The sequence below is a fragment of the Manis javanica genome, chromosome 4 (assembly GCF_040802235.1).
Source record: "Manis javanica isolate MJ-LG chromosome 4, MJ_LKY, whole genome shotgun sequence".
In the NCBI taxonomy this organism is placed as follows: domain Eukaryota; kingdom Metazoa; phylum Chordata; class Mammalia; order Pholidota; family Manidae; genus Manis; species Manis javanica.
Window position 1 is genome coordinate 140,217,818 of NC_133159.1, and position 21,351 is coordinate 140,239,168.

General features: G+C 48.6%; 2 protein-coding genes and 1 pseudogene across 7 annotated transcripts in view; 1 reads left to right on the top strand and 2 right to left on the bottom strand.

The window, feature by feature from the left end:
* The window catches only part of LOC108407723 (leucine-rich repeat-containing protein 37A-like), a 58,073-nt gene extending 55,584 nt beyond the window's left edge, over positions 1-2,489 (bottom strand). The window contains exon 1 of the mRNA XM_073235159.1: positions 2,071-2,489. The gene's annotated coding sequence lies outside the window, so the exon portion shown is untranslated. The remainder of the gene's footprint in view (positions 1-2,070) is intronic.
* Positions 780-875, bottom strand: LOC118970553 (U6 spliceosomal RNA; annotated as a pseudogene).
* Positions 1,584-20,629, top strand: LIG3 (DNA ligase 3). 6 transcript variants are annotated; one of them, XM_073235153.1, is made up of 22 exons: positions 1,589-1,738; positions 2,496-2,563; positions 3,678-4,213; positions 6,013-6,156; positions 7,190-7,387; positions 8,021-8,172; positions 8,846-9,012; positions 9,108-9,185; positions 9,630-9,798; positions 11,345-11,500; positions 13,232-13,363; positions 13,728-13,807; positions 14,718-14,805; positions 15,170-15,247; positions 15,558-15,681; positions 16,615-16,757; positions 17,076-17,150; positions 17,584-17,730; positions 18,260-18,452; positions 18,819-18,901; positions 19,101-19,287; positions 19,909-20,629. In XM_073235153.1, the coding sequence occupies exons 3-22, from the start codon at positions 3,682-3,684 to the stop codon at positions 20,022-20,024; spliced, it is 3,042 nt and encodes a 1,013-aa protein (XP_073091254.1). In that variant the 5' UTR covers positions 1,589-1,738; positions 2,496-2,563; positions 3,678-3,681; the 3' UTR covers positions 20,025-20,629. The 6 variants fall into 6 exon arrangements, with proteins under 6 accessions (XP_073091253.1, XP_073091254.1, XP_073091257.1 ...); XM_073235156.1 differs by having other exon boundaries at positions 19,101-19,347; positions 19,909-20,145; XM_073235157.1 differs by having other exon boundaries at positions 1,598-1,738; positions 19,101-19,208.
* Positions 20,630-21,351: the final 722 nt, after the last annotated feature.

Consider the following 21,351-nt stretch of genomic DNA (forward strand, 5'->3'; position numbering starts at 1 on the left):
ATCAACAGAAATGTATTATCAATGAGATAATTTACAGTATTTTTTTTGTTTGCTAACACATCTTCAAAATCAGAGTGTATTTTACTCTTACAGCGCATCTCAATTTGGACTAGCCACATTTTAGGAGCTCAGAGCTCATGTAGCTAGTTATGACAGCATTTGAAGTACAGGGCTAGGGAAAAAAACAGGTACAGTCAAAGGGATTTTCAAAACAACATAGTAAAGTGCAATGATAGAGATATGCTCAGGGTCACATAACTGCCAGTTAAGACTTAAGTTTCCAGTGAATTTACAATCCCAAAGACCATATTCATTCTGTGGCACATTAGAGACTTTGCCCCACTGCGAACAGTGGGATTACGTTGGCCTCCACCAACCAAACTTATATATCCAAAACAAAACAGATCTTTTCACCCCAAAAGCCTTCTCCTTCCTTCTCATTTTCTCCTTCAGTTGATAGTACCATTATCTCCCTGCTCATCCTCATTTCATCTTCAGGTAAATGAGCACTTTATCTAGAAGATAATTAAAAATCTAAATGCTTATCAAAAATGCACCTTCCTCTCATGCTCAGGCCACTTTCATCTCTAACATGGGTCTCTACAAGAATCTATTCCCCCACCCCAGTTTCATTGAGATATAATTAACACGTATCACTGTATAAGTTCAAGGTGTACAGCATAATGGTTTGACTTACATACATTATGAAATGATTATTGTAACAAGTTTAGTTAGCATTCATCACTCATATAGACATAGTGAGGAAAAAAACTTGCCTTAAAAACATGGAAGGCTTTACACACTTGTGGGTCATCCTTGCACAAGAACCATGCTAATCTCCTTCCAATTTTAGTTATGTGCTGTCCAAGCAAGCATCAAGAACCTTTTAATTGGTTCCTTTGCCTCAGTCTCTTTCCTAACCCAGCTTCAACAGTAGTTACTATTCCCTAAGGCCCATCAGTGGCTCTTCATCCCTTACACAATAAAGACCAAGTTCTTTTTCAGATAGCACAGAATTCCCTCCAGGATCTGATCTCTGCTTACCTAACAATGCCCACTTGTTTGCCGTTCCTAAACTGTGAACAAGTTCACTTATTTTCTCTGAGCCTCTTACTTTTTTGTAAAAATAGCCAGCCTAATCTTAAAAAGTTGACTTGAATTTAAGAGATAATACACCTTAAACGGTACACAATCAAGGGGTTACTCACTACATCACTCCTTTACACTTTCTATCTAGTGCCTCTTTTCAATTCAATAATATTTACTATATGCTAGGCACCGTGCGAGACACAAGGCAGAGGAAATACAGAAAAGGGTTGGGCGAAGCGATCCTTTGCCTTCCCCAAGCTCATGACAACACAGTTCTCAACAAGTATCTTTAAGGACTAGATAACCTCCAACATTAAGAGCAAATCAGGAAGTCCTCGTAAATTCTGGCCGGGCTGCGCCACGTTCAAGCACCTCCGCTTTCCCCTGCAGTGACGAACAATCGAAAGCACCCCTCCTCTCCCGGACACCTAGATCCGGGACTCACTCTGTAGGGCCCGACCCACCGGCAACGGGGCTGGCGGGGGGCGGGGACTCGTGAGCGGTTTGGGCCTGGGCCTTTGCGCGTGCGCGCTTTAGTCAGCTCAAGGACCCAGATTTAAAGAGACAGGCGTTTCAACCGTCTTTCCTGCCCGCGGCCGGTAGGTGCCTGGTCGGAGGCCTGCTCTACGCGCCGGAGCCGGGAAGACAGGTGAGGGGCGGCGTGGCTGGGCCGTGCGGCGGGGAGGGTGGCGGCCCCGGGCCCGGGAGCCAGTCCTCCTGCCCGCCGAGGCCCGTGCCTCACCGTTCCGAAGTCGGGGCGCCCCTGAGGGAGTTCGGGGCCTCTCTTCCCGTCGCGCGTCCCCTGCCCCAGCCCCCGGGTTCCCGGCCGGCCCGAACCGAGGGGCTCGCCTCTCCGCCTCCTCCCCGGGCGTCCCCGCCCACGCGACCAGCACCCCTGTCCACTCTCCCGAAAGCGTGGCCCGAAAGCCCTCCGGGAAGAGCGGCTGCAGGGACTTCACTTCCCGGCCCTGTGCGGCTCACCAGCCCGAGGCTGCCCGGTCTGCGTTCGGGCCTCAGCGGTTTCCTTCTCGGCCCCCTTGTTGAAATGCCGAGCAGCGGCCGCTGGGGCTGTGGGACAGACGGTTTCCTCCGAGCAGCTTTGTGTCTCCCCGTGGCTCGAAGCCTCAGTGCCTTCAGCCGTGCGATTGTAGGTCGCCGACAGGTGGTCTCAGGTCGGCCCCCGCCATTGAGAGATTGGGATGTTTTAGAATTAGCTCTGAGGAGGGTGTGGAAACCTAATTCGTTCTGAGCTCCTCTTAAGGGCTTGCCATACTTTCACAAATACCTCACTTCTGTGGCTCTTAACTTCTGGGGGTCATAGAGGCCTTTGTGAATTTCATTGAAATAATCATTTTCTCCCCAAAATTGTACATTAATGAATATGCACATTTCATATACATTTTCAGGGAATTCAGAGTCCCTCCCACCAGCGCATCCATGGACTCATTTTTAATTTTTCCAGCCATACCGCGAGGTATGTATTATTTTCTCAGTTTTAGAAATAAGAATATTGAGACCCAGAGGAGTTAAGGATTTCTCAAAGATAACATAGTCACTAAAGCGTTGTCACTCTTACACTCCCATCCCTGATTCCGAGCCACCTGATTTCCTCAGAATCATATTGCACTACAGTAAGTAAAGCCTGCTTTCCATTATAACCCAATTAACAATTTCACTTTGCACTACAGAGGTGTGCAAGCTAAAAATAATTTCTAGTCTATTTTAAATTAGAACAGTGACAATATTTTAGAAAATATGAGTATAACAAAGTTGGGGGGATACCATGTAGATACTGTCCCTGCTTCCATTTGGACGGATTTATCAGCTCCTTTGATCCTTGCTGCCCTGTTACTTCAGCATTCCCTGATTCAAGTTGCTGTATTATTAACAGACTAATTGCACATAGGGAGCCTCTGCTTAAAGGATAACTGTTTCACTGGTTATAGGAAGAGCTAACATTTACAGAGCCCCTGCTGTGTTCCCAGCTCTAGTCTAAGGGGTTTATTCAAGACAACCCCTTGAGTTAGGTGCTGTTATTGTCTGTATTTTACAGTTGAGGAAATTAAGGAATGGAGAGGTTAAGTAACCTACACGGCTTACACAGCTAAGAAGTCAGGATTTGAACCCAAGCAGTCTGGTTCTAGGCTCTGTTTCATTGCCTCATGAAATAGGGCTTCTGATTGAATAAAAAATCCTTATGGTGGCCTAATTATTTTCTGAGCATGACATGTTACACTTCACATTTAAAACTTCATGAACATAATTTTTCTTGGTTATTAAAAGGAAACTTCAGGATCTTATAATACTGAAGGACCATCATCCATTAAAAGCTCTTATGTCATTTGGAGTCTCTTAATTGTGATTTGCTAGATAAACATTTGAATGTTAGATAACTGAATGCCCTTTCACAAACTGAATTTTCCTCTGTTGGAACTCTTCTTCATCCTGTAGGCAGTAGATCTCTAATACTTTGGGAAGTGTTTGATCAGTTCGTATGGGCTGTGTTAGGACTTTGGCTTTTGAGGAAATTGGAAGCCTAGCTCCTTGTTTTTCTCTCACCTGGTCTGCCTCTCACCCTTTTCATGCAGCTATATGACTTTGACTTTCAAGACCCTCTTCCCGCCAGTCCTCCGTGCGCTCAGCCGAAAAGAGCAACATCATTGGCCTGGCCTAAGACAACTCCGCCAGTGGTCAGAAACAGATCTGCTTTATGGGTGCTGCCCCCTCCAGAGAAGAAAGCCTGCTCTGTCATTCCAGGATGGCAGTCTAAGACCGGGTGCCACTTGCCTTGTTTTCTTGCCAGGGTCGCATGTTGGACTCTGCAGTGGCCCCTGTGAGATGGCTGAACAACGGTTCTGTGTGGACTATGCCAAGCGTGGCACAGCTGGCTGTAAAAAATGCAAGGAAAAGATTGTGAAGGGTGTCTGCCGAATCGGCAAAGTGGTGCCCAATCCCTTCTCCGAGTCCGGGGGCGATATGAAAGAGTGGTACCACATTAAATGTATGTTTGAGAAACTAGAGCGGGCCCGGGCCACCACAAAAAAAATTGAGGACCTCGCAGAGCTGGAAGGCTGGGAAGAGCTGGAAGATAACGAGAAGGAACAGATAAGCCAGCACATTGCAGGTGGAGTAGAGAATACTGCTTTCTCATCTCACTGGTGCTGAGAGAAAAAGGGATAAGGAGAGTAGAGTCCTATTTTTTTCCTTCTTCCTTTTTTCCATCCTTCCTTCCTCCATCCCTCCCTCCCTCCCTCCCTCTTTTTATTTGGAAATAATTTCAACCTCACAGAAGAGTGACAAGATTAAAACAGCATAAAAAACACTCCTACCCCTTTTACCCAGATTTGTCTGTTAACATTTTGTTCTTATCATTTGTGTTCATTGGTGCACACACTTTCTCCTTCTACACCCACGTACAGTTTTCTTCCTCAACCATTTGAAAGTAAGTTGCATACATCATGACCCTTGGTTTTAAGTACTTCAATATGTACATTTTAAGAATAAGACTATTCTCTTACTGTATTACTGTAGTGCATCTATCAACTTCAGCAAATTAACCCTTGATATACTTTACTTTATTATAGTTTTGTCAATTGATCAAATAATATCTTTTATAGTTTTCCCCCTCCAGAATCCCAATTTAGAATCAGGTTTTGCATGTCTCTTTGGCCTCCTTTAATCTAGAACATTTTTGTAGTCTTTCCATCATACTTTTTTGAAGAATATTTTTGACATTTTTTGAAGAATCGAGTACCTTCCACCACCCCCCCCCTTTTACCTACCAATTTATCTGTGTGGACTCATAGAGTACTTTCTCCTGATGGTTTATAATTGTACTGTACTTGATTAATTTGGTACTTAATCGTATCATATTTGGCCAGTCGGGAGCCCCTTTGAGCTGGTTTCTGTGTCCTACATGCTCTCATCATTAAAAAAAAATGCTTTAAGGTATGTCTGGCATAATAGTAGGCTTTTAGGCTTGCTTTGTGTGGATCTATCCCTAGCCCTGGACTCAGCCATTTCTGAGGAGCACTGGTCCCCATTAGGGGAGATGGCATTCGAGACCAAAATCCAGATACTGTGTGTCCATGAGGACATGTGTAATGTATATACACAAAACACATAAGTGCATACACAGATACATATATATGCTCATATACATGCATATTTTAGGAATCTTACATTGATATCACCAAATCCAATTAATTAATCATAACCCTCAATATCTTCATCTTTAAAGTAATATATCTTCAATTAAGTATAGTTCTAGTCATTGTAGGAGGACTTTTAACAGTGGCTCGAAAAATGGGTATCCTTGTTCTTTGAGAGGAAAAAAGACTTCCAGGAGGGAAAAACTACTCTGTTTCTTGAAGACTCCTTCATGTTCCCTAGCTTGCCCTGCCCTTAGCCATTGGCCTCACCTTTGTTACCTCTTGACCCACCTCATTCAGAGGTAGAGGAGTGCAGGGTAGGCAAACTGTCTCACTGCTCCAATATCAGTAGGTGGAAGCTCTCCTGCCTCGGCCAAACCAATGTGCTCTGTTACTCATCTTTGTTTTACTTCCTTGTTCATCTACAAATTGGGGCAATTCCATGGAGCTGAGGTCTTTTGAGGTATGATTTCTGGTTTCCCCCCAAATCATCTGGAGATTCTTACATATAAGAAGTGGAGAGTGTTCATGAAATTTTAAGTTACTAACAGAAGTAAAGGGTAACTGGGTCTTTATCCCCAGAGCACTCGTCCCCCAGTACCCTGTTACCCTCTACTTCTACTCAGCAGGACCAACCAGCTGGCAACCTGCCCTGGGGAAATGCCACGGCATAGTAACTTACCAAGCAAGGCTTAAGAGCAGTTGAGAAATTCCTTGGAAGCTTTTTCCGGGATCTTTCGCTGAAGGATATTTTCCCTTTTGGGGTCTGCAGATCTGGCTTCTAAGTCAGGAAGCACACCAAAGAAGAAAACCGCTGTCCAGGCTAAGCTGACAGCCACTGGCCAGGTGACATCTCCAGTGAAAGGTGCCTCATTTGTCACCAATACCAATCCTCGGAAATTTTCTGGCTTTTCAGGTAATACAGGTTAGAGCTACTTCAGCTGTTAACGTTCTTCCTTTTTAGTATGGTATCCTATTTGGAACTCTCGCTAAAAATGAAAATTCTGGTCTACCTAGTCTAATTAATAATTTACTTCCATCTGAGCAGAGACAGGTAATGGCTAATTTTAATGCTCTACTTATATAGTATTTTGCTGTATAATTTCTATTGAAGCAGAAAAGATGTTTTCTCAAGATTTCTTCCCACCTAAGTAGTTCCCTGTCAGAGATTATTATAACCTGCCTTTAACTTTGTTTTTTTGATAATGAAAGAATTTTGGAAAATTCTTCCTTCCTTCCTTCCTTCCTTCCTTCCTCCCTCCCTCCCTCCTTCCTTCCTTCCTTCCTTCCTTCCTTCCTTCTTTCTCTCTCTCTCTCTCTCTCTCTTTCTTTCTTCTTTCTTTTCTTTCCTTCCTTTCCTTCCTTTTCTTCCTTTCCTTTCCTTCCTTTTGTTCCTTCCTTCCTTCCTTCCTTCCTTCCTTCCTTCCTTCCTTCCTTCCTTCCTTCCTTCCTTCCTTCCTTTCTTCTTCCTTTCTTCCTTCCCTCCCCCTCCCTTCCCTCCCCTCCCCTCCCCTCCCCTCCCCTCCCCTTCCCTTCCCTTCCCTTCTTTCTTTCTTTTCTTTCTTTCTTTCTTTCTTTTTCTCTCTTTTTTTTTGTATCATTAATACAATTACATGAGCAACATTGTAGTTATTAGATTCCCCCCATTATCAAGTCCCCACCACATACCCCATTACAGTCACTGTCCATCAGCGTAGTAAGATGCTATAGAATCACTACTTGTCTTCTCTGTGCTATACTGCCTTCCCCATGCCCCCAGGCCACTGTTTCTTTACCTGTAAGATGAGTATAATGATATCTACCCCAGTAGGGCTATGTGGGACAGGGTGTTAAGTGAAGTTCCATACAGAGTACCAGTAGAGCATATGTTATTTTCCCTTTCTAACTTCTCAACAAGACATAATGAATTGTCTCTCCTGTTTCTCTCTCCCTTTTGGTTTCTCCACCAGCCAAGCCCAATAACTCTGGGGAAACTCACTCAAGCCCTATCCCTAAGGCAAGTCTGTCCTCAAGCAAATGTGACCCCAAGCACAAGGATTGTCTCCTGCGCGAGTTTCGGAAGTTGTGTGCCATGGTTGCTGAAAATCCTAGCTACAATACAAAGACCCAGATCATCCAGGATTTCCTTCGGAAAGGCTCAGCAGGAGGTGGGGCCTAGAGCATCCTGGACGGTCTTTTCATCCAAGGAGCTCAGAACCATGCCACCTTCATGAGCATGTGAACTGTACAGTTGCATGGGGTCCCATGCTTGGTTTAATGCTGTGTTACTGCCTTTTTAATAATTTTGAACAAAGAGCCCATTTTTATTTTAACCTGGGCCCCACAAAGTATTTAGCCAGTTCCTTTCAGAACACATTGGCATCTTTCTTTGGCCCTTATCTGCCTTCAGGAGGCCAGAAAAACCTATCCCATTTGACCAAGAGGAAAATTCACTATCCTGCATGTTAAGTTTTTGTGAACCATGTGCACAGCTTGGAAGCTTGGAATAGAATCTTCCAACTTTTCTTTCATGTAAAAAGTCATCACTGAGTATCTATAATGTCATTTCTGGGGACACTGAAGTGAAAGTCATGGTTCTGCCCCCCAGGAGTTCATCCAGGGGCTACAGAGGAGGCAGATAGATAAGCCTCCAGCACCGAACGCTGTGGCTTCTGCCAGAGTGAAGTGCACGGGGTTCCATGTCAGCACAGGCAGCGAGGTAGACACCTCTTCAGTTCCTTAAGTTATGTATTTGTTGAAGTTCTTGTTTCTCAAGAAGGGTTCCTTTCTTCTGTCTCCAGATGGTTTCCATGGTGATGTGTACTTAACAGTGAAGCTGCTGCTACCAGGTGTTATTAAGAGTGTTTACAACTTGAATGATAAGCAGATTGTTAAGCTTTTCAGCCGCGTTTTTAACTGCAACCCAGATGATATGGCACGAGATCTAGAGCAGGTCAGAGGAAAGGGAGGGCATTGGGGGTGGGGGTCCCAGACTGAGGAGCACCTACAACCTCTTTTCTCTGGTTGGGGCACACTGCTTTTAGGAAACCAGAAACCACGTAAGTAAGCTTCCGTTATGAAAGGAGCTGAATGTGAGACTACAGCTGTTGGTTTCACAAGGTTCTGAGGACTGGAATCATACTGCTGAACCACAGGAGGCCTAGAACTCGAGGGTCAGGATTTGAGACTTCTTGCTGTCTCTCGGGCTCTCATTCTGGACACTGATTTTTCTTGCTTTTACCCCCTGTGACTTGGGCTCACCATTCTGCTTTGGTTCATTCATGAGCCCAGCCTTGGCACCTTGGAAAGTCTCTAAGCACCCCTTTTAGCTGATGACTGTGTTTATCTATCAGTTCACATCCTAATGAATCACATTGGCTCAGCCCTGGATCAGTCCTTGTTTCTCTTCTCAGCTAGGGCAGGTGCCCAGATCCTGGGGTGGATAGAGCTGCCCTTTCCAGGAACTGTGGGTGGTTTAGACTCTGAGAAGTGAGGTCAGTATGTGTGAGCTGGGGATAGAAGTGATGATTTAGATCTCTGACTCACTTTTAGTCCTGCGATCTTGGGGGATGATGCACTTGACCAATTGGGGGTTGCAGCAGTGGCATTTTGGTTTTTGGAGACAGGGAGACGTGTCGGAGACAATCCGAGTCTTCTTTGAGCAGAGCAAGTCTTTTCCCCCAGCTGCCAAGAGCCTCCTTACCATCCAGGAGGTGGATGAATTCCTCCTGCAGCTCTCCAAACTCACCAGGGAGGATGAGCAGCAACAGGCCCTACAGGACATTGCCTCCAGGTGGGGGAACTGCCCATGGGGATGCACTTGGGGAAGGAAGGTGTGGGGGTCCAGAGCTCTTCAGAGACCAAGTTGAATGTGCCTCATCCCCCTAGGTGTACAGCCAATGACCTTAAGTGCATCATCAGGTTGATCAAACATGATCTGAAGATGAACTCAGGTGCAAAACATGTGTAAGTACCAGCTCCTCTGACAGCTGTAGCTGCCAACAGCCTTTATTGCCAGCTGGTATCAAGACCTTGGGGTCCTGATCTGGATTTAAATTCTGATTCTCCCTTCCTTTCTTGGGACCTGTCACTTGACCTCACACAGCTTCTGTTTCTCATGTAAAATGGGGGAAGCAATACCCTTCTCACAGGTTGTTACAATTGAAAATACAGAATATGTTCAGTAAGTATAGTATGAATTGCTTATTCACTCCAGCCCCCTCTTTGCTAAGGTGTCATCCATGTAGGCACAGTATCTCAAAAGAGCTGAGTTTTCCAAGAGCTTTCTCTAATACAACGTAACCCATTCCCCATATATTGGGATTCTGCCTCTCTGAGGACAGACTGCTATCCAAGAAATAAAGTAAAAATCGGTGGTTTTTGTTTCCTTGTTTCTGTCTGCCTTGGCAGGTTAGATGCCCTTGACCCCAATGCCTATGAAGCCTTCAAAGCCTCGCGTGACCTACAGGACGTGGTGGAGCGCGTCCTCCGTAATGAGCAGGAGGTGGAGAAGGAGCCAGGTCGGAGACGAGCTTTGAGCGTCCAGGCCGCGCTGATGACCCCAGTGCAGCCCATGCTGGTAAGGATGCTGCTCTGGGCCTGCTTTCCACTCTGTTCCAAGCATCCCATCCTTCCACGTGAGATCTGGTAGGGTATGAGTGCTGAGAGCCCTTGCAGTTGACTGAAGGAGTTTGAGGAAGGAAGAACACAGATGCAGAGGGTTGTTTCTCAGTGGAAGAGTAGAGGCAAAGGAAAAGATAGAATGATATAGTGGAAATTCCTGAACTCTAGGCCCAGGTCTCCCCCCAGTAAGCTGTAGAATCTTAGATGAGTTACCTAGCCTCTCTCGGCCTTTGGTTTCCTTGCGTGAATGACATCTGAAACTTTGCAGGAACTTCTAGAATGGCTTATCTGTCATCTTTCCTAAAGACAGGTGGGTGTGATGGGTAACTCCTGGGGTTCTGTGACCTGCCCCAAAGTGCTCTGGTAGTTGGTGGCAGAGCCAGGCTTCCTATGACTTGGGTCTCCTCTTCTGGAAAGCGGGAGTTTAAGGAATGAAGACCAGTTCTGATTATTTTCTCATTTTATAAGTGAGATTTACATTTGGCGTTGGTTTTCCTACATAGCAGGACACTCCGTGCATGCTTCCATGCCTACTGTGAGAGCCTATGGGTTGTTTCAGTGGTATCCAGTGCTTTGTATGCAACCGTCTTATGTGTTAAACTAAAGCCTTGCTGCTGTAGGGTCCTGGGTTTGGGATGGGGATGTGTTCTCTCCCTCCTAGGAATGTGCAATGGCCAGCACCAAAATAATGACTTCTCCATCCCAGGGACAGGACCCGAGCCACCTGTAGTAGGTGACTGTTATAAGAATTCTTCCTGGAGTCTGTTCTACAACCCTTCATTTGAAGAGTGGCATGGGCTATGTAGCTTGGTGGTTGACCACATAGGCTTTAGAGTTGGGCCTAGATTCAAACCCCCTTCCTGCCATGTACTAGCTGTGTCACCGTAAGTAAGTACTTAATCTCTTTGAACCTCAGTTTTCTCACCCATAAAATGAAAACAATATCTATCATATAAGATATCATATCAAGGATGGAATGAAATTATGTATATGATCTGCCGCACATAAATACCCCAAAATCGTAGCCATTGTTCTTGCATCCAGATGGTGTAAGTATGTGAATAAGCACTCCTGTCATGTCCTGTCTCAGGGATCCTTGATCACCACTAGCCTGTCACCTGCACTCTTTAATCTAACTTCTGTGTGCCTCTTTTGCTGAGATAAATGATGTGCTATAATAATAAGCCAGAGGCCCTGCAAGATCCTAAATTATTGAGAAAAAAATGAAATTCTACTTCAGTGGAATTTTATTTGCTTTACAATGAACTGCATTCATATTCCTCAAATTGCGAGCTCCTGTGTCAACACTGGTGATGCTTTTACAGTCAGAATACAACACTGCCTAGCCTCGTCTGTCCTCATCACCTCTCCAATGACCTGCCCTGAAGGTGTGCTCTGGCAGTCTGTCCCCAGGACCCGGGCTCTTGGGCTGTCCCTGTTAAGTAGCCCCTCACTGGAAGAGCACCTCTTAAGTGTCCAGGGTTTTCTTTCCCTGCCCCAAGGCCGAGGCCTGCAAGTCCATCGAGTACGCAATGAAGAAATGTCCTAATGGCATGTTCTCTGAGATCAAGTATGATGGAGAGCGAGTTCAGGTGCATAAGAATGGGGACCACTTCAGCTACTTCAGCCGCAGTCTCAAGCCTGTCCTGCCTCACAAGGTATGGGTCGCTTCCCTTCTGCCAGGACTCGTTCCCTTCCTGCCTCTGAGAACCTCAAGGCCAGAGGCCCCTAGCCATTCCAGTGCTGGTATGCAATAGGTTTGTTTTGTATTTGTTGGATAAATTCATCTATTCATTTTTAGAGTCTTCTCCCAGTGAGTGGCTGCTCCGTAGGGCTGGCCCAAGAGCCCAGATGTGGGTTAGGCAGCACAGAGGGGACGGGCAGGAATGCTTCCCTTGCCCACAGTGACGTTGGGACAGCAAGCTCACCCAGAAGTACCTTATAGTGCTTATCCTTGGTGTTTCTGTGTCTTCTGTGCTCCCTCCCACCCCCACCAAGCTAAATTACAACTCGGTACAGAGGGCTGTTGGGCTGTCATTCAGGAATTTAACAAACGTTTCTCAGGTGCTTACCTTGTGCAAGGCACTGTTTGAGGTAGTGGACATACTGTAGTTTTAAAAAAATGGACAGAAGTTCTAGTCCTCCAGAAGCTTACTTTCTGATGTAACCATAATGCCATGGGGACAGCTGGGAGCCCAGACTCCTGCCCTTAATTAGGGGGCGTTGATAACCTTGCTCCTCAGCCCTTCTCAACTCCCAGGGCCTCTGTGAGACTTTGGGGGTGTCTTCTGGGAAAAGCAGCTAGAATATGTGGCTGCAGACGGACTTTCTGTCCTACCTCTTCTTTCCTAGCTCAGACTCCGTTTTTCAGAGCCCCCGGGGTGAAGGGGACATTTCCAGTGGCTCAGGTTTGTTTCAGGTGCCCCAGAGGCAAGTAAGCTGTGGCTCCCCATGGAGCAGGCTCACTTGCTCAGAGGGTCACAGTGATGCCACCGCGGACCTGTTCCTGGTAAGGTTGTCCAGTGGGCACTTCCTGGTTCCCAGGAAGAAGTCTGAGCACAGCTTTCCAGCTTTAGAGAACTTTTCCTTGCTCTCCTCACCAAAGCTTGATTCACCCCTTGTCTCTTCTGTGCTTTTGGTTTGTGAAGGGCTGGTCAGGGATTGAAGCAGAGCAGGATGGCTGTGCAGGCCTTTCCTTGCCCTGCTCCAAGCATCGCAGATAATGATGGCCCGTGCACCCTGCTCGGGAGCTGGCCGCAGTCATGCTCTCCAAACCTCCCTGCTGCCATCACTTGGCAGGAGCTGCTGCAGGCTACAATCCAGCCTCTCCCTGTCCAGGACCGTCAGAGACTAGGGTTTTGCCTTGAACAGGAAAAAAATCTAATTCCAAACATCCTTTCTTGCTCATTTTGAAGATGGCCGTGGGTTCAGAGCTCCCACTCAGAAGACTGTCCTCACATTGCCTCGCTGCGCTCCTACCAGGGTTCATGTTTTCTGTCCATCTTTTTTCCCAGCCAGTTTGTTCTCCCCCACAGACCTTCTTGCGTCCTGCCTGTCCTCCCTCCCTCCCGTGGTTGTCCCCACTTGCTTCCCCACATACTCACTCTGGTTTTTCCTTTTCCTCAACCTCTCCTTCTCTGCAGCCCACAGGAAGTGATTCGGCATGGGCCGGCCTCTTCGGGTCCGGACAGAGGCCCTGAAACATACCCTCCCTCCTCCTCTTGTCTGGGAGGCTGATGAGGCTTAGGTCTGAGTGTTTGCACAGTAGCTGGGCTTCCCCGTGTGTGTGTTCTTTGTTCCTTCTGGGGCCTGGGTTTTGCTTTCCGTGGCTCAACTTTAGGTCCCTGCCACCCATTCCTCCCTCACCTAAATGGCCTTTCTGCCTTCAGGTGGCCCACTTTAAGGACTACATCCCCCAGGCTTTCCCTGGGGGCTACAGCATGATCTTGGACTCTGAGGTGCTCCTGATCGACAACAAGATAGGCAAACCACTGCCCTTTGGGACTCTGGGAGTGCACAAGGTACTGGCTTAGGGCCAAATGTGTGAGAATGAGTGCGCACGTGCATATACGTGTATGTTGTAGGTCTGAATGGGAGGAGTTTATCACCTCAGAGTTGGGCTTGTTCTTTGTTTCTAAACTGTTTCTGAATTTAGCCAAGTTTTTGCACAAAAGGAGCTAGTATTGGGAACTAACTTAAAATTGGGTTGGTTTTCCTTCAGGACCACCTGCTAACTGCCCTTAAGGCCCAAGGGCTTCAAAACACAAATAGGACTTTTTAAAATCAGGTGCTTCAGAGGGTTCTTCAGAAATGGACTGATACTCCCCATTTTTCATGCCCTTATTTTTGTCCCTCATGCACCTACAGACTCATTTTCCCTTACAGAAAGCTGCCTTCCAGGATGCTAATGTCTGCCTGTTTGTTTTTGATTGTATCTACTTCAATGATGTCAGCTTGATGGACAGGTGAGGAATCTGTTTCCAGTCCCCGGGTGGGGAGGGTGGGGGTGAGATTGAGGAGGAGAGGAGGGGAGGGCCTGAGCATGTACCTCCTGGCGCCCAGGGGCAGGGCAGGAGGGCTGAGAGGCAGCGCACTTGCTTCACAGTCGCTCCTCATGCAGCGTCAGGAAGAGCCGATGTGCTGAGAGCTTAAGGCAGAGAGGAAACCCAAAACCCCCACAGAAATTCTCTGCTCCGGCAAAATGGGCTGTTGACAGGAAACAGAATATGAACTCAGGAGAGTTCCAGTTTATTTCTTCAACAGCACCCATGAGGCAAAAGGCAGATGGTTTTCAGGTCAGAGCTTTTAATTTTGGAAGAGACAAACAGAAAGCACATGATTGTAGGGGGACTGTAGGTGGGACCATCTTAGGGAGAAGTAGAAATCCTGACTTACCTGCATCCAAATTCTTGGGGCCAAGTTTCAGGCAGTACTGGCCCCTTCCACCGGGGAAATGCATCCCTGCTTCTCGAAACACACACTGGCCCATGTGTCTGAGTATGGAAGGTGAAGGACGTGAAAGAAAGAATTGTTGTGGGCAGGAGTTGGCGTTTGGGCCTTAGGTCTTGAGGCCTTTCAGCCAGCCAGCCTTGGACCTGGGGTGACAGGGTGCAGTCATTTTTCAAGTGGGACCAGAATTTATGCAGTCTCGGCTAGAGGCCAGTTCTCTTGGGCTTGATGCAGCAGCAACATCGTCTGGCGGTGAAGGTGCTCTGTGCCAGAGCCATGATGGGGCCCTTGGCAGGCAGCAGCATCAGGCACAGGGCTTTGTGCTGTGGCAGCCCTCTCACGGAACAACAGTTGTGTCCCTCCCTCTGAGAACTGCTGATGGGGTGGGAGGATCCTCACCTGACCACAGCTGTCTTGTCCCCTAAGGCCTCTGTGTGAGCGGCGGAAGCTTCTTCATGATAATATGGTTGAAATTCCCAATCGGATCATGTTCTCAGAAATGAAGCAAGTCAAGGTGAGCAAAGACCCCACTCTAGGCAGCATCCTAGTGGTTTGAAAGCAGAGCAAAAACCCCTCCGGTCAGATGTGACTGGGAGAATGAGTCTTCATTTTATTTTGGGGTTGCTGGTGCACAAAGGATGTCCACTAGTCTCCACCTAGGAGGGAAACATCTTCCCAGATGGACTCCCTGTGTCTCAAAGCCATAGCAGCTCATTGGTTCGGAGAGTCCCTACTTTGTGAGCCCTTTGTTCCTTGTGTTCAAGTCTGGAAGCTTCCAGCTGGCACCTTAGTGGTGTGCAAAATGGACAACTTTCCACCTCACTCCCATGGCACTCTCTTCTCACACCAGCCTCAACCTCTCTCCTGTTATCCTTCAGAGAGCTGCCGACTTGGCTGGTATGATAAACCGGGTGATCCGAGAGGGGTTGGAAGGGCTGGTGCTGAAGGATGTGAAGGTGAGATGGTCCCATCCTTTGCTTTCTCCTGTGGACTCTTAGTCCTCCCGTGAGCCTTTCCAGCCCTGGCCAGGAGATGGTGGTGGCGGTTTGGGGTGGTTGGGAGCGGGTGCTGAGGGGCGCCTTTCCAAGGTTTGGCCAGCTGTGTTCTGCGTCTGTTGGGTGAGTTTGCCCGTCTCCTGCAGAGGCTGACGCCTGAGGGTTCTCGCCCAGTGCACTGTGATAGATGGGGTACATCATGTGAAGAGGTAGATCCCACCCTTACGGAGGTCCCATTCTAGTTTGTGGTCTCTCTCTTGCTTCCCCTCAGGGTACATACGAGCCTGGGAAGCGGCACTGGCTAAAAGTGAAGAAAGACTATTTGAACGAAGGGGCCATGGCGGACACAGCTGACCTGGTGGTCCTTGGAGCCTTTTATGGACAAGGAAGCAAAGGTCGGGATGGCCTTCTGGCCTTTGGGATGGTACTTCTTTAGACAGCACCACTCAACATACAGGCTGGCCTTTTTACAGGCTTGATCTCCCAGCATGGCCAGTTGTGTCTTCCAAAGTTCTGGGATTGGGGGCCCAACCCGGCCCATGTCACCTCAGTTAGGCAGGGACATTTGAGAGCTACACACTTAGGCAGCAAGAGGACAGGCAAGAACACCCCGTGCTGGTGCAGCACCGAGAAGCTCATGACCTGCTAGTCCTTCAGGGCCTGGCAGGTTTCTCCTCGGGAAGAGTAGCTCCTGACTGGAGGGGAAGCTGGGATCTGAGGAACTAGTACAGTTGACCCACGAATAACATGGGTTTGAACTGTGCAGGTCCACTTATATGCAGATTTTTTTCAATAAATATATTGGAAACTTTTTTTGAGATTTGTAACAATTCGAAAAAACATGAACCATGTAGCTCAGAAATTGAAAAAATTGAGTTAGGTATGTCATGACTGCATAAAATGTGTATAGATAATCTATTTTATCATTTGCTACCATAAAGTCAACAGACTATTAGTAAAGTTTTGGGGGAGTCGAAAGTTACTCATGGTTTTTTTGACTGTGGGGGTCAGCACCCCAGTCCCTGAGCGGTTCAGTGGAGAGCTGTATTTTCAGGCCATCTGCTATGTGCCTGAATATCACTATTCAGTTCCTCTTATTCCTCACGAGAGGCCAAGGTTACGTATGATCATCCCTAAGTTACTGAAGAGAAAATTGGGGCTCATTAAGGTTAAACTTACACCGCTAGTAACAGGTAGATCCCAGAGGTGAACTCTGCACTCTGATGTCAAGGCCCAGGCTCTTTCCTCTCCAGCAGGCTACCTCTCCCTGGGCACGGGGGGTTGGCAGAGGCTCCCTCCTCCCACAACTTAGCTCATCCCCCTCCCAGGCGGCATGATGTCTATCTTCCTCATGGGCTGCCATGACCCGAGCACCCAGAAGTGGTGCACAGTCACCAAGTGTTCAGGAGGCCATGATGATGCGACGCTTGCCCGCCTGCAGAGAGAACTGGACATGGTGAAGATCAGCAAGGTGAGGAAGGGGCCTGGTTGGCCTGGCCCCCAGACCAGCTGGCATTGCCGAGACAGGCTGCATCTTGGGAATGCAGGTAATGTTCCTCTCCGTGGAAAGGAGAGCTGCTTGCTGCTTGGCCAGGGAGCAACCCTCAAAAGTCTCTAAGTGCCTACTTGTGGAAACTGGCCAACATGCCCTCTGGGCAGGGTGCATTCCACGAGGTGAGGGTTAGCCTTTCGTGAACAGTCCCCCTCTTCCCAAGCCCATGACCAAGAGGCGTTTTAAGTCTTGTTTTCGCTTGGGAACAGCCTGGGAACCGTGTCTTTTCTCTTCCAGGATCCCAGCAAGATACCCAGCTGGCTGAAAATCAATAAGATCTACTATCCTGACTTCATAGTCCCAGACCCAAAGGTATCAGCTAGTGGCCTGGGGTCCTCTGGTCCACAGAATGCACAGGTTCTCTGCTGCCACAGACACCATCTCACCCTCACTGATGGTCCATCCAGATAGGATCTGGACTGTTGCTGAGTGACAGGCACAGGGACAGCCCTTTAGCACTAAGGTTTCCTCAGTAGAGAAAGGGAAGTAACTGCCTATCCCCTAGCCACAGCGGGTCTGCTCTAAAAGTGACCTGGCCGGTCCCTTGTACTGATGGAGAAACCAAGGCTCAGAAGAGAAAGGATGTTCCTAAGGTCATAATAGGGTCAGCAGCAGCAGAACCACAGCCCTGTTTCACCTGTTAGCCAGTGCGTGGGTGGTGGTTTTAAGTGTTCTGTGTTGCCTCTAGTTGGTTGGGAGATGTTTTCTTCATAACCACTGAGTGACCTGACTTAACTACTTACAGAAAGCTGCCGTGTGGGAGATCACAGGGGCTGAATTCTCCAAATCTGAGGCACACACAGCTGATGGGATCTCCATCCGATTCCCTCGCTGCACCCGAATTCGTGATGATAAAGACTGGAAATCTGCAACTAACCTTCCCCAGCTTAAGGTACCAGCTCTTTGGCTGCATGTGTCTTCTGCCCCACTACCCGGCCTTGGCTCTGTGGGCATTTGGTCTGTTCACATGTCCTGTCTTCTTTCCCCCATTCCACTGAGACAGGGCAAGGAGGGCAGTTAGACCAAACTGTTGCAGGGCCAGGAGCCGAGGCATGAGGCCCCCACCCACATTTCCCAGTAGAGAACCTTGCCTTCCCCAAGCCACTGGGCAGCCCTGGGTCCTGGAGAGGGAGACTCCTGCTCTCCCAGCTTCCTGTGGAAGGCTCGGTCCCAGGGCACAGTCTCAGTGTTCTGCTAAGAGCTGGGCCCAGAGCACAGTGGTTTGCACTGGTTACTCCAGGAACAGGGACAAAGTATAGGAAAGCACCAGGGAAGCCTGCTTCTTTTCCCTGCTCGTTGCCTTTCTTCCCTCTTTTCCCCTTTTGGTTTCCCAAACACATGCCTGACCCACCACACAGCCAGCCTCTGGGGCCTGTGGCTGGAAGGGAAGGGTACACTTGACGTTCTCTCCCCTTCCTCAGAAGCTGTACCAGCTGTCCAAGGAGAAGGCAGACTTCACTGTAGTGGCTGGAGATGAGGGGAGCTCCTCTGCAGGGGGCAGCAGCGGCCAGAATGAGGGCAACTCTGGGCCTGCTGTGTCTTGCAAAGCCTCTGGAGCCTCCCCCAAAGTCAAGAAGGCAGGAGGGAAGCTGAGTAGCCCCAACAACAAAGGCGGTAAGGAGAAAGCAGAGGCTCGGATGATGAAGAGCATGGTGTGAGGGCAGGGATCGAAAGACAGGGACCCCTTACATTCCAGCTCTGAGATCCCTTAATTCTACTGCAACTGATGTTGATTGCATTCCTGGTATGTATTCAGCCCTGGGCCAGAAACCGTTCTGCTGGGCGTCCCCCATCTGCTCAGTAAACCTGAGTATCAGGACCCGGGGAGAGCCCGTCTGACCCAGGGATAAGCCACCTCTGAACTCATGTCTTACCCATGCTCGTCGCACAGAAGGAGCCCAGCCCTTCTCTTTGCTGCCCTGTCTTCAGGGGCCATTATGAGCTTCCCCTCCCCTCTTCTTACTCTTATCTTTCCTGCAGGTGGCAGGCCGACTATGAAGTCTTCTTCCTGGAGAGTCGGGGAAAAGCGGAAGGCTCCCGATGAGACCCCCTGCCAAGCAAAGGTGAGGGCATGAACAGCAGTGGGGGGCTGGTTTGGCCCAGGGCCTCGTGTTCCCAACCCTTTGCACTGAACTCCAAGAGACGAGCAGAGGTGTTTCGGGGAGTAGGGGGCCAAGCCCCCACCCCTCTGGCAGCTGCTCCTCTTCCTGGGCATGACCAGCAGTGCCACTGCTCCATCTGTGCCCTCTTGTTGCCTTGCAGAGGCGGCCAGCCAGCCAGCCAGCAGAGAGGAAGGAGAGCTGTGCCAGCGGGCAGGAGATAGAACAGCCCGGCCTAGCCAGGAGAGGCAGCAGGGAGAGCCCAGTCTGGGTGTGGGCATGCAGCAGAGGGCCTTTGTGCTCAGGGTCGGAGCAGGGCCAGCCAGCGAGGGGGGACAGGCACTGGCTGGGTGACTGTCCTCCCGCCTAAGGAGCCTTTTCCCTTTTGTACTCCCTACTGAGGCTAATGAGTAAGCACAACCCCAGTGGAGCTGGTGGCCCAGAGGGCAGATAGAGAAGTACACATGCAATCACCACAGGGTGTGATCGCATCCCCACAGCCCCACGAGCTGAGAGTAAGGACAAGCCTTGAGCCCAGTCCCCAGGAGACCTGTGGAACCTTCCCTATCTTTTCCCTACCTGAAGCCACTGAATCCATCCACAGTAATGAGAAGGGCTCCTGGCCCCTTGGCCTGGCTGTTGTGCACAGTGGACTTTGATGAGCGACATTAGTCGGATAGCCCCTGGACTTGCCCACTAGGATGGCTCCTGGAGACCATACTTTTCCCTCCTCTAGGTCCCCAGTGTTGGGACCCATCCCTCTCCCTTTTTCCTTGAGGCAGGGATAGACTGTAATCTGGAGGATGGGGGTTTTGATGACTGTGCCTTTTCTCTGATAAACTCTGACCCCTAGGCCCCTGGTCTCTGGCTCCTGTTCAGACCTTACTCCATGGCCTAGGTAGAGACCCATCTGCCCCCAGCACAGGTCTGACCCCACCTCTGACCCTACCCTGACTCTTGTGCCTTTGCAGGTGCTGCTGGACATCTTCACTGGGGTACGGCTCTACCTGCCGCCCTCCACACCAGACTTCAGCCGTCTCAGACGCTACTTTGTGGCATTCGATGGGGACCTGGTGCAGGAATTTGACATGGCCTCAGCCACACATGTGCTAGGTAGCAGGGACAAGAACTCTGAGGCCCAGCAGGTCTCCCCGGAGTGGATTTGGGCATGTATCCGCAAACGGAGACTGGTAGCTCCCTGCTAGGACTGTTGCTCCCCTCCCCATTGTGTCTACCACACTACTAGACTGGGCTGCTTCTCCAAGCAGTGCGCCTGCTGGAGCCCACCACACAGGCATGGTCTCCTCCTGGTTGGGAAGTCAGTTTCTCCCGCTGGTTTACAGAGATCTTTCAGGTCTGGGTGCTGGTTTGTCATCTTTAAAAAGTTTTGGGGTTTCGGTTTTGTTCTGTTTTTAGTGTCTTGCAGTTACCTCTGTCCTGTCCTTTCCTCTTAATCCCTGTAATTTCCCTAGTGGTTAAGGGGTAAAGGCCATCCTGAAGCTGTGCACAGAGCCAACCCAGTGGCAGTCTTCTGTCCCTCGCTGCCTTCCCCTTTAACTTACAGGCTCATTTTAAAGTTGTTGTATTTAAAAGGCTGTCCTCAGAAATGCTCATGTGTGGCAAAACTTGTGTTTTGCCTGGCCTTTTTGCCAGTAATGAGGCCTCACTTGAAATAAAACAAAATGAATTTTATGACTGAATTCTGTGTCCTTCTATTACAGGGTGTGGGTCCTGGTTTGAAGGGAGGGAATCAGGATCAGGTAGGAAAATGGGGCTTTTATGAAGGGAGGTTGTTGGTTGGGGCTGCTTCTCTGGGGGTTACAGAGCTCCAGAAAGATCTGCTTCCCTAAAATTGGGTGCCAAGGCTGCTCTTTTAAGATAAAAATGCACCTGAGGACAAATGTACACAGCCTGCTTACAAAGGATGGCTCCTGTGCCACCTGACGCTGATTTACCTGAATAAAGGAAAACCATTTAGAGGAGCTGTTCACAACCTCTTGCGACAGTGGAAACGTCTGTAAATCTTCACTGTCCAATACGAACTTGAAATATGGCTAACACAACTAAGGAACTCAAGTTTTCATTTTAATTCAACTTTAAATGCTCTCATGTGGCTAGTGAGTCCCAAGGTGGACAGTGCAGATGTAGTCAGACCAGTTTCAAATCCTGAAGCTTTCAAAGCCCTGAAACTTAATAGCTATAACCTTTGTCAAATTATTTAACATCTGAGCCTCTATTCCTCCAAAAGAAATGGGGATAGGAATTGTACCTAGTCACAGGGTTGCTGTAAAGAGTAAATGAACTAAAGATATATAAAGCATTTAGCACAGAGCCTAGCACATGGTTATCCAGAGTTGGGAAAATCAACGTTGGCTTGCATGTCCAGACCCTATCCAGGAGAGAGGGGCCCTAGG

Coding starts and splice junctions, on each gene's coding strand:
- LIG3 (XM_073235152.1), top strand. CDS start 3,682: ATGACTTTGACTTTCAAGACCCTCTTCCCGCCAGTCCTCCGTGCGCTC. Junction 6,157..7,189: donor GAAATTTTCTGGCTTTTCAG/GTAATACAGGTT, acceptor TTTCTCCACCAG/CCAAGCCCAATAACTCTGGG. Junction 15,682..16,614: donor TTATGGACAAGGAAGCAAAG/GTCGGGATGGCC, acceptor TCCCCCTCCCAG/GCGGCATGATGTCTATCTTC.